Genomic DNA, 13,272 nt, shown 5'->3' with positions numbered 1-13,272 from the left:
TAAATTTAAATTATTTAAATTTTCACTGTTTCTCAACGAAGAGACAGTGGAGGATTCCCTCAAAGGAGGGAATCTAATATCATTTAACTCATTCAATATTTTATATCTTACCATATCATTTCATATTGATATAATTTAATTTTAAAAAATAATTCTTTCACATTTCATTTTAGGGAGGATAACAATTAAACATAAAAAATAGTAAAAATTAAATATCAATTGTCAATATTTATCTAAATAATTGTAAATAATTAGTTTGCAATTTAGATTTATATTTATAACTTTTTGAATTAATATTTATAATTATTTTATAAAAAATTTATTGAAAACTTAATTGTTATTAATTCATCATTTTGGAACTTTATTAACAATTCTCCCTTTATTTTACTAAATTAAAATGTTTTTATAATAACGATTTAAACTAATTTTTTTCATATTTTTATTTTCAAAACTTCTTGTAAAAAACTACTCAACAGATATTCTTTAAATGGATTTTTTTCCATTGCCTCTTACTTCTCAAGAGAATGAATTAGCTCGGATTGAATCAAATGATCGCAGTTGCTCTGTAAAGCTGGCTTAAGGAAGATTGTTAACTCTTGCCTGAGATTTTATTTTTCAAATAATCTAACTCCCTACCCTATTTGGAGAATTTTTTTTTTTTTTTGTATGGAAGGTAAAGCTTCCTATGAAGCTTTTTAATATTTATATGGAAGCTATTGCATGAGGCCCTACCTATTGGAGAAATCCTAAGAAAAACATCATTTAAACAACTCTCAAATTTGCCGATTGGTATGGCAAAGCACTTGCAATTGCTAGACATTAGGTAGTGATAATAATGGTTTTCATTAGAAACATTTGATGTTAGATTATCTATATTTTAATAATAAAATAATAATACTCTTTCCGTCTCAAATTATAAAATATTTTAAAAAAATTTAACGTCCTACAATATAGGACACTTTAATAAAATTAAAATTTCGTTAATGATAATTTTTCAATAATACCCTTTACATATGTTTTCTCTCTTTAATGTTCTTTTATCAATAAAATATTAAATAAAAAATATTTTTAAAAATTTATATTTTTATTTTAAAAAAATAAAATTACAAAATATATTTAATAAACTTTGTAAATCTTATTTAAAAATATCTCATAATTTGAGACAGAGAAAGAGAAAGGGGAGGGGGGGGAAGAGGGAGTGTGTGTGTGAGAAAGAGAGAGATGACAAAATAATTTTCTTTGACTTACATGCTCATTAAAGAAAACTTGATTCTTTGTTTCATTCTGATGTGAATCTTCTATATTTACGGTCACACAGATATAAAGGCATAGAAATGATATAGATATATAATCTTAAAAAAAAAATTAAAAAGAGAGATGAATGATAAGCGCAAACATGAAGAAAGATGACACAGGAGAGTCATATCATAACTCGGCCATCATACATTTCATATTATTGAACATGTCGTAGATACATATAACAAATCGACTAATACTCCCTAAAACCATACTAACCCAATAACAACTCAGTAAATAAGAAAAATAGGGGGGATATTCTACTCTACCCACTTCCACTAGCATGAGAAAGATGACTGACTTCAACAGTGGAACTATGCTCTATAAGTATTAATCATCCATGGTCATGCCTTTATTGGTCCAAAGCTAAAATTCATTTTCCAGAATGCCTCACGTTTAACAAAAAGAGATGGATGTAAATGCTTCAGGTTCTGTTGGATCTGAATCTTCTAATACTGAAAACCTGTGAAGCTAGTGAAGTTGAATAGAAAGCACCAACACCACATGTACAGTACTAATGCTTCCCTTCAAACTTCACGAACGCTTCGATTTCAGATGATCTGTTCTCTATTAGTGTTAAGCGTGCAAAGCAGCTCTGAGAGTTTCAGAGAACTGCAGATGAAGTTCCATAACCATCACGGTGAGCTTTCTGCCATCTCCATGCAATCCCCAAACTCTCTTGAAGATTGGTGTAACGCGCAGTCCAATTCAGTTCGCGCAATATCTTTGATGGGTCACTGTACACTTCAGCGTAATCGCCGGGACGACGGGAAAGATATTCAACTTTAATGTCCACCCCGGTAGCCTTTTTACAAGCTTCCACGAACTCTTTAACAGATCTACCTGGTTTACAGAACCCCATAATAAATGTAAGACAAATGTATGAATGAGATACGATAAAGAATCTTAAGACCTGGCTATAAAGGGTAAGTAGACAATGGACAGGGCTGACATATGACAAGATTGAGCAAATTCTGGAATGGATTGTAATGGGCTTGTCAAACTTGAACTACCCCTTTAAAATATAATAAAATAATTTTAGTTTAATCCAAATCCATCCAAGAACTATGTTAATGGATTGGTCCATGCATTTGTGAACACATTCAGTCCATCCAATTGATCTATTACTTAAATTTTACATTAAATTATACTTAAACAATATATTAACTTTAATTTAATAATAACAACAACGACTACAACAACTAATAACTTTGGTATTCTTTCCGAACTTCAAAACAAAAAAAAAGGAATTCAAAAATATGTCACTCTCTTTTCGAATGTATGAATGGAAATAATCAAATTTGGATTCTTAAGAACATCTTGACTCAGTTTTCATCGCATGCTGAGGAATTAATCATAGAAGGAAACTGTTCTTATCAGCGACCAAGATGATCAACTACTAAGAACACTTTAAAACACTAAAAGATTTACATTCAAAAAGTCACAACCTACCTCTTCCGGTGCCAACGTTGTAGATCCCGACTTTACCAGATTGAGCCTTTTCAAGAGCTTTCACATGAGCATCAACCAGGTCAGTTACATCAATATAATCTCGAACGCAAGTTCCGTCAGGTGTCTTATAATCCGTTCCTCTAACCTGCAAGCCGCCAACAAATGCAATGACAACACATGAAAGCATTCAATCATTATATATTTGACCTCAATCAAATCCTTTGGGTAGGTTTTCAAATAGCTTTGCAAATGTCAGAGAGGAAGAAAAATGCATTCCCTTCTAGGGAAATTGACGATTAAGGATCCCCTAATGTCAGTAATTTCAATTAAGGATCATAAAATATAAAATTTCAATTAAGGGCCACGGGACTTACTTGGAATAAAAAACATACATAAATTTAAAAAATCGCCCTCTATTAAACATTAAAATATATACAACACTGCTGAAATCACTATGGTGATTGTTAATGTCAGTTAGAAAAACAAGGAACCACATTTAGGAATAAGTTGTTTCCCAATATAAAAAAAAAAAACTCATGAAACATTCCAAGGTACTAATGAATATATAAAAGCGACTTGGAAAATTACTAGCTTACTTAAGAATATGAACTCAACGACTTCTCAAATTTCATACTTATTTATCTATAGTTTAAGCTTAAAAAACAAGGAGATGACACTGCTAAAATCACTATCATAATATGAGAATATTGTTAATGTCAATTGAAAAACAAGGAATCACACTTGGGAATAGATTGTTTTCTAGTGCGAAAGAAACTCACCTTTGAAACATTCTAAGGTCACGTAGGAATACACAAAAAGAATTTACTAACTTCACTTAGTGATTTTTTCCTAAGGAACATTTAAGACGATTCACTTTTTTTTTTCTTAAATTCTAAGTGAGGACCATGGTCATCAATTAGGATTTCAATATTTTATGGTCCTCAATTGAAATTAATGACCTTAAGGGGTCCTTAATTGTCATTTTCCCTTCTTTCTATATAGAAGACTTCTCCAAGTTCAATAGTTAGTAGATTTTAAAAAGAAAACCCCAAAGATTGCGATAAAAATTGTTACATTAGCAAAATAAAAGATGTTGTATTTAATGAGAACACATTTATTGAATTATATATCAATTATTAGGAATCTAGTAATATAGATGCCTCTATCAGTTCCTGGAAATGTACAAAATAGCATTACCTCAGTGCTAATGTTTTGAAAGGAAACATTCCATAGATTTTGAGTTTTTGACATTTATAAAGAAGGGAAAAAAAATAAACCAGTATACCTTTAAGCCAGGAATAATACCACGTGCTGCATCAAAGCAGGCACCTGAAATTCGACCTTGTTCTCGCAGTTCAGGTCTTGGAGCCTCTCCTAATCTGCCCTCAGGATCTGATCCAATCACATTGAAGTATCTGGATGTTCAAAGATGAGAAAGTCATCAAAGATGAACATAATATTCTGAATTCTGAAAATACTATACTTAGATCAAGCAGCACAGATTGGACATCTTCATTCATGGTGCTCAAACTATATACCAATGGTCCAAAAGACATAAAGTGATCAGTTTTATAGCTAAATACCATAAAAATGATAGAAAAAAGATTCTTCTCCACATTTTTAATTTTTCTACACTGCGAATCCAATATCTTGTCCTTATCTATAAAAAAAGACAGAGAAAATAATATCAACTTAATAGATTCGGCCCACCATTACATCCACTTCCTAGTTTCAAGCGACACTTTCTTTAAGATGACTATAAATTCAATAAAACTATAACAAGTCACTCAACACACAAATGAACAGTGTAACTCTTCAATTTCTATTTCAAACTCGAGAACAAAGAAAAAATCCCATGTGAAAGTAGCCACAAATCCATATTGAAATCCCATGCCTAAAAGATCATGTTACATCAGAATTCCTCAACACGAGAACCAATAAAGCTATCTATTGCTTCTCAAACACAACAAAATGACTTGAAAGGATTATCTACTTCCATGCATGCGCATCATGCGTGCCCCACTAGAGATCAACACATCCAAACTCACGTGGTGTTTTAGGGGAGGGGGAACAATGAAGAGGAGAATAGAGAAAAGCTGGCATTGCCAATACTTAACAAAAGAAAATGATCACTAAACACAACGAGCATGAATCAGAAAATGACTCTCGCAAGATTCCAAATATTGAAAATACATCAAAAATCAAGATTAAAAACTAACTTCAGAAACAATGAGGACATTCATAAATAAGAATTCAAAAAATGGAGGGAGATTTCTGTACGTATTGCACATACCTTAGGATCATCACAGCCATGTCCGAGGTTTTAGAAAAATCAAGGATGATATCTTCTGCCATCTTCTTGGCTTTTCCATATGGATTTATTGGGAACTGTAACATCACACATGAACGTTATAAGCAAACACCCTTGTGCTAGAACCACTGAAGGAACCAAATGTGAACATTACAACTAAAATGTTATAAAAAACACAAGACACAGTTTTCCTGCCTGGGGTGTTTCTTCTGTAATGGGCATCTTTTCAGGTTCCCCATATGTTGCACATGTACTAGAATATATCAATGTCGTCACACCATGTTTAGCCATAGACTCCAAAACCAACAATGTGTTTGATGTAATATTGTGGTAATACCTGAAACGTTTCCAGGAGGGTAAGCTCAATCAACTTTTACATTAACCTTTTATGTTAAACCTCAAAAATAAATCAGAAGAAATCCCAATTAATCAGTGAACAATAAAACAACGTTGAGCTACTTAAATCAGAAGTCTATTCTAGAACTTATAGCAGTCCAATGAGGCTCTCTGAATGAAATCTTAGGCACACTAATGAAGTAGGTAACATTGGTTTCATTCACCTAATCAAACATAGCCGAAGACTGAAACAGAAGATGGTTAGCATATAATGCATGGTAACAAGTTGGCAAATCATGCCAAAACTCACCCCAACAAATTCATTTGACCAAACATAGCCTAAGACCTCAACAGATAATAGTTACCATATAATGTATGGTAACGAGTTCACAAATTATGCAAAAATCAAATCATTACAAGACACAGCAAATTTTGTTACTCACACCAAGACAATTGTCCGTAAAGCAAAATGATAACTCAAGATGGTAGAAGGACATCACATAGCAAAAAAGTTTAACATAAGCAAGCATAAACAATATAACAAAACGCTGAAACAATCATATTATTTCAAACAACACAGACTTATTAAGCATCAACCTGAACATAAATTGAACAGGAAAACCGAATGATAGTCAGCAAAAACATGGGAATAGAAAATCCATCCCAATCAGTCCAGCCTCAATTTATATTTTCCAATAGACATATAAATTAAAAGCATGTATGAGAAATTAATAATATAAAAGAAACTTAGAACTTTGCAGTTTAAATTTACATTTTCTCTAACATTATATAAACATGTATACAAAAAATTTCATGTTTGAAAAATGCTCAGAAAGCTGGAAAATTTTAATTAGACAGAATTTAATTGTTCACAGTGAGGTTTAGACAAGTATCCCTCAATCTATCATACAATGCCCAAATAAACCCAATATGATATTGGACATCCCATACTACTCAATATGGAATTTAGTATTCTATCCTACCAAGTCTCCATCAAAAAAACTTTAATCTCAAATTATAATTCGAATTTCCAGTAAATGACTTTATTTTAAAAAATTAAAAAAAAAGCAAAAGGAGGGGGGAAGACCCCGACATCATAAAAGTTAAATTGTACTCCGAACAAGTATATTAAAATATAGCAAAGTCATATCCAACCATAAGCAAATAAACAGAATATGATATAATAGTAATTGAAACAAATGAATGAGTGCGTGAATTTATTTTAACAACCAGGCCCATAACCATGTCAAAGCAATTTGCAGTGAAAGCCCATTCTGGAATGAAAATATCAATTCATATTCAAGAAAACAATCTGCCAATCCACCAGATAGGTGAATAAACAAAATTAGAAACCGTACACAGATCCTCCTTTCCATAATTTGCTTGTCAAAGCTTAAATGATGCTTACTTAAGAGGATCAGCTGTGCTCTCCCCAACATAAGCAACAGCAGCAAAGTGCATTACAGCATCAAATTTATTCTCTGAAAATATTTTATCAACCTGATAACCAGTCAAGTAGACAATACCAACATCAAATTGTTTCAAATACAAGGTTTTCTTTCTTTTATATCCATTACTTTTCTTTTCTTTTCTTTCGTTTCTTGTTTTTTGCTGTCTAAATACAAGTTAATATTGAAGACCAAAATATTTCTATTTACAAATGCAAGATGGTCAGGATACAGATTTCTTATCTCCCAAATCAGCATATATAAATTGAAGCCTTCCAGGTTCTGGAAATAATTCTTGGAGAACCCTGATGGCACCTAAATTTCCTCGTGACAAGTTGTCCTGCCAGAAAGAAAAAAAAAATGTTAGTCTTGTGGTGCAGCAACGATGGAGAGAGTTTATGACTTTAACAGATATCATATTATGTACAGACATACCACTATGGTGACACGATAAGAATCCTTCAAAAGTCGTAGAGCAGCATGTGACCCAATATAGCCTGCTCCTCCTGTTACCAGGACATGTGTGACTCCAGGTTCATGGAAAGAAAACTGGAAACAGCCAAAACAGGAAAGAATTAATAACATGAATGAAAAGGCATACAAACCCTAGATTTTTGTATCATATCCTCAACAAATAACAAGAAAACTGAGTCAGGGAGAAGAAGGTTGTAACTGATAATATTATCTCCCTTCTTTCACTTACTGCCATTTTATATACTCCCTTCTTTTTCTTTCTGCTTAGGCTTTTTCCTTTTTATTTTTTATCTAACAACACTAGTGAACAGAAAAGAACAAATTAACCATACCCATTTATTAATTTCTATTTAATAGACCTAAACATGGCCCGTAATAACTCAACCACTTCATGGTTCTTTCTTTTGTAAGCATTAAAAATTAACAATCCAAACTCTCACATTTTAGTAAGATATTTATAGGAGTTACCGGACTAGGGGAGTTCATAGAAGGAGACTGCTTGATCATGATAATGCATAATGCTGTCAATGCCGCAGCAAGAAAAACTTTCCCAACAAAACTGCCCTTCCTCTTGGATCAGCATAGTCCATTCCTAGAAGACAGCAGAACATGAACAAAAAGGGGGGAAAGCCTTATCAAACCAAAATTAGATTATAAACATAATTGAGAAAAAATATTAACATCATGGAATACTTGGATATTTCCAGATTACCCAACTTCACAAACTCCCCAACCTATTCTACAATCATGCGTTACAATTTTTAGTAATTAGGCCTTTAGAGAGGGGGGGGAGATTGTGTGCGTGCCCTCACATGTATTTGAGCTGTTTATAACTCCATTCATGCCTATATCTGGCAATCAAAATCTTACCTCCCAATGACCCAGGTCTGCTAGCCCTTGGCTGACTTCTGGGCCTGCCAAATAGCATTTGCGAAATCTATACTACTAGGATTGAAGAAGTGAAGTCTTATTACTCCCCTCCTTGGACAGATCTGAGGTGATAATCTGCAGTTGAAACTCTAGGATTAAAACAAACCCATCAAAGTTCAGAAATCAGAATAAATAGATAACACTCAGAACAAAGAAAGGAAAGGAAGGACCAAGGCAAGAATACGATTGAAATTCCAGGCCTCGGTAAAGATTTTGAAAAGTACGATACTAAAGATCCTTAATCCTTTACAAATGTAGCAGAGACCCAGCAATTCACCAATAAATTTGGAGTCATAAAACCGGTTAGATTTAGCATTCATAGAAATTATATATCCTCATAAATCTGTGAAAGAAAACCCACCAAGGAAAAACTCCAAAAAAAAAAAAAAGCCTCCAAATTAAGCTCTACATATTTCACTCCAGTGATAAAGAGATATGCATATCCCTTGTCGTCAAATCTTTACATGAAATAATACCGGGGGGGGGGGGATCTTAGAGGACGATTTTGCCAACTTGCAACACAGACACCGTCATAAGATTGCACTTCCAATTTTTCCCCAAATGAGAACAGAACAAACTCCGATGAATCAGTTTCAAGATCCAACATGATCAACCAACAAAATCCCATCCACGATAACACTTGCTGTTCAATGTCTCTTCAAAATTAAAAAAAAAAAAAATTGAAAGCACCATTGAGAAACCGAGAAAGGAAACCCTAAGAAAACTACACAGAATCAACGGAGAAGCTCAAAGATCAGCACCGACCATCCAAATAAACAGACTTCAGCTAACAAACGCATTAGAAAGTTGATGAACCAGGGTTAATAAGCACAATACCGAACGAACAAAGGCAAAGAGGCATTAAAACCGCCTGAAACAGAAAATCACAGCAACGGTAGCTCATGTCATGTGGACGTGCAGGCCACAAGGACAGAAGATCTTAATGAGGGAAAGACGTGAAAAGAGAATAAAGCGTCCCAATTTAACAAATTCACGCAACAAAAGAAAAGGAAAATGAAAATACAAAAAAAAAAATGTTGTACCAGATTCCGGGTAGAATCCACGATCAGTTCCAAACGCATGAAAGAGAAATCGAAAGGAAATTCGGGAAAAACGCAAGAAAACGTGCAAGCTTCAACGAAGGCAGACCTGGTCCTGCAGGCGGAAAATTCGCAGCCTAATACGTCGTCTATAGACGTTGACACTAGAAGGAGATGAAGGTGAAAATAAGGAGGTTGGCACGAGAAACAGCGACATCCCTGATTTTTTTTTTTTGAATTTTTTTTTTCAAACTTTCAATGATATTTGAATTTTTTTTTTTTTTTTTTTTGGGTTTCAAGAGAAACGTTTGTTGGAACTACGGCATGAAGGAGTGATGACTAACCAATATTGTGCGACCATGTGTGCTTCACTTTACCGCCGAGGAATGCGGGACCATTCTATTTTCCGTGAAGCGTGTCAACTTTTGGCACTTTGGGGCCCATATGGTTTATATGGGTCCACATTCTATTTGTGGGCCCCTTTTGACTGACAAATGGAAAGCGAGCATTGACGGAAGAATTTTCAATTATTAATTTGCACATTTCTTTTGCCGCGTAAGCTTACTAAAACACAAACGGCCAAATATGGAAGGAATTTGGAGTGCGCCAAAATTTATTTATTCAATATGAAGCTTTCATGACATAATAACAACAATCATTTGATTTAATAAAACAATTATAAAAAATTTTATTATATAATATTTGAAAAAATTAAATTTTAAATTTTTTTAAGGAGACTACATACATGAGAAGTTTTTTTATCCTGAAAATTATTTTGAATTTTTAAAGATAAATATATATTTGTAATTTTAAATATTAATAAAATATAATAATTATAAATAAGACACTGATTCAGTGAGTGGATCTATATTACTGAAGTAATATATAAAAGTCACTAATGTCCAAGAGTTTTTTTTGTTTTACAATGCAATCAATATGATTATTAACAAAGCAATATGAAATATGAAATTTATTACTCCTTTTGTTATAAAATATAAAATATTTTTAATTAAATCTTATATTCAATAAAGTATTTACCTACTTTCAAACTAACATTATTTTTTTATATTTACTCCTATTAAATACCTTATAATAAATAAAAAATTATTCATTAATAGGAACACTTTTGCAACATCCAACTTACTAAAAATACCTTACATTTTTAACATCTAACTCCTCAAAAAATGCCTTACATTTAACTTACAAGTATTATTTATAAGTTATTGTCCAGCTCACTTTAAATTAAATTTTATTTAATGTATGAGGAAAGCAAGCATATCGAATTTTTTTTTCTCTTTTACAAAATATATTCTTTTTAGAACATGTAAGAACAAGTTATTCTTTTTAAACTAGTTCATAAGAGAATGTTCACCACTTGGTAGGCACAAATTATTCTAACATGTCTTGTTACCCACTTAGGCGAAATCAATGGAGAAGAAAAAAATTCTAGTTATGATGACAAGTCTTTAGGTATAGTGTTAAAGAAATAAAAGAAAAATACTCACTCCATTAAAAAATATATGACATTTTTTAAAGAGTTGGATGTTATAAAATGTAAGTCATTTTTAGTCTTTCAAGGTGCAATAATTATTTTTTTCAAAAGTATCCCTATTGATAATGACTTTATATTTATTGTAGAGTACTTAATAAGAATAAATATGAAAAAATAAAATTAGTTGAAAAGTAGGTAATTACTTTATTAGGAATAAAATTTAGTTAAAAATATCTTTTATTTTTAAACGGAGGGAGTAAGCTTTTTAATATGATTATTTTTTTAATTACTCACATGTGCCCCTATTAAAGATAATTATGTTCAATATATGGTCGAGTGCTAAATATGGGTACATCTCCCAACAGGTTATTCAAACTTTGATTTATCAAATTATAAAGGACTAACCTCTTTAACTTTTGTAAATTTTTTAATATGATTGTTTAATTTAATATATGATATTATCAAGTTAAATTTAAGTATTATCAGTTCCAAATAGAAATAACTCTTCCAAGTCCCAACATAATTTTTTTATCCTTAAAATTTGAGTCCTAATAATTTTTCCTTTCACAATATTCTAACCTGATAACTTATTCGTAAAAGATGGAGTTTCTTTTAGGGAGATCTATATGAAAATTTCACACAACATATTTATATATTACTAGATCTATTGACAACTTTGCAAAAAAAAAAATAATAATAATAATAACCACATAATTTAGTTGTCATTTTTTTTACCCAATTGTCAATTGATCTTATAACATTTAATTATATTTTGTGAGATTTTAAAGTAATTTTTCTTTTCTTTTATTCAACCCACTCAAAGTTTGTAAAGGAATATACTTTTTATTCATCAATTATATTTGAAATGAAATTTTATCTTTAGGTTTTAAATTGAACATATATAACTATGCCACAATAAAATATATATTAATATATAATTCCTATAATCTAACGGCATGCTATATTATAAGATGTTCCCATACCATCATTTTATCATTTTATATTTTATAATATTTAAAAAAGTATTAAAAAGTATTTTTGCCCTTCAACTATTTGTTTAAGAACATATGGTATCCTGAACTTTCATAAAATACAATTTTATCTTTTAAGATTTGAAAATGATATATTGAACACTTTTCTATTAAAAAAATTTATTTTGATTATTAATTAACTTAAACATGGAAGAAAATTACCTCAAAAATAATAAAAAATGACCCATAAAATTACACATAAGTAACTCATAAGAAAATCAATAGCAATTAAGTCTTCTTAATTACATATAAATAACTGAAAATAAATGTTATTTCTTGTTCATGTAAAAGACCAAAATATGATTTAATTTTGATCAACCATTACTTTAGAGGCTTAATAGATATTAATTTTCTTATGAAATACTTATTTGCAATTTTATGAGTCATTTCTTATAATATTTTAAATTATTTTTTATAATTTTTGGGTCAACTAACAATTAAAATTAATTTTTTTAACAACAAGATGCTTAGTACACCATTTTTAAATATTAAAAGACTAAATCACACTATATGAAAGTTTAAAAGATCATGTGCTCCTGAACAAATAATTAAGAAGTGAAACTATCATTTAATCATTCAAAAAGCACTGCTACACTATTATTGTTGTTAGTGAAGAATGAATCTATTATCATGATATTAATTATATTTTGTAGAAAGTTATACTATTCATATTTTCAATCCTATTTCTGAAATTGGATTTTGTGCATTTAGTTTATAACCAAATTGGATTTTTCTTTTTGCTTCGTAAGTTTTACAATTTCTTTCATTGTTTTTTTTTAAATAAAAGATCAAATGCATGTGAACAAAATAAGGGGGGGAGTATATAAGGACATAGTTAAAGATGAAACATTAAAAGATGAAATAACAGTAAAAATTTGGTTAGCAGAGCAATTAGTGCCACATCTTTGGATGGTAAATCTATGGAAAGATCCAAGGAGGAGGAAGATGTGGCAGCCAATAAAATCTTTACTGGGGTAGAGAAATTACATCACTTGTTGAAGCTAATGACTAAATTTCCAAAACCAATCTTTAATTATTTATAAAAGAAGGGAATGCAAAGGGAGCTGAGCTATTTTACTTTATGAAAAGGGATGGGATTGGCCTAGAGTTATAAATTAAGGGGACAATTGCTAGGAAAAAAGGAAGGAGGCCAAAAAAAAAAAAAATCTTACAATAAACTTAACAACAAGAGGCATTGATCCTAGTAAAAAAATTATAATCATATGAGGTTTCAAGTTCAAGTTTTAAAAAATAATAATAATAACATGACATCTTCATAAGCAGGGACGGTTTTACATGCTTACCCCCTCCCCACACCACAAATTTTTTAAAATGTTGTTTTATTTTTACTCGTAACAAATGTTAAAACTAACTTTTGCCTCCCCACTATTATCTAATTTTGAATTTTGGTCTTCTCATAGAGCTGTTCCTAATCCGTCCCTGCTCGTACGGTTAGAAGTCT

At 31.0% G+C, this 13,272-nt stretch overlaps 1 protein-coding gene across 1 annotated transcript; it reads right to left on the bottom strand.

Moving 5' to 3' along the window:
* Positions 1 to 1,397: 1,397 nt before the first annotated feature.
* LOC129306315 (UDP-arabinose 4-epimerase 1-like) lies at positions 1,398 to 9,450 on the bottom strand. The gene is given in 12 exon segments (XM_054946839.1): positions 1,398 to 2,139; positions 2,749 to 2,893; positions 4,034 to 4,163; positions 5,042 to 5,136; positions 5,255 to 5,396; positions 6,804 to 6,895; positions 7,076 to 7,183; positions 7,279 to 7,392; positions 7,786 to 7,889; positions 7,892 to 7,909; positions 8,188 to 8,322; positions 9,291 to 9,450. Coding segments are annotated over 11 exon segments (1,245 nt in total). The 5' UTR covers positions 8,246 to 8,322; positions 9,291 to 9,450; the 3' UTR covers positions 1,398 to 1,900.
* Positions 9,451 to 13,272: the final 3,822 nt, after the last annotated feature.

This window comes from Prosopis cineraria, unplaced genomic scaffold (genome assembly GCF_029017545.1).
Source record: "Prosopis cineraria cultivar Desert tree isolate PC_DT_omini unplaced genomic scaffold, ASM2901754v1 PC3, whole genome shotgun sequence".
Lineage (NCBI taxonomy): Eukaryota > Viridiplantae > Streptophyta > Magnoliopsida > Fabales > Fabaceae > Prosopis > Prosopis cineraria.
The sequence above is the reverse complement of the archived record's forward strand: the minus strand, read 5'-3'. Positions and strand labels throughout refer to the sequence as shown.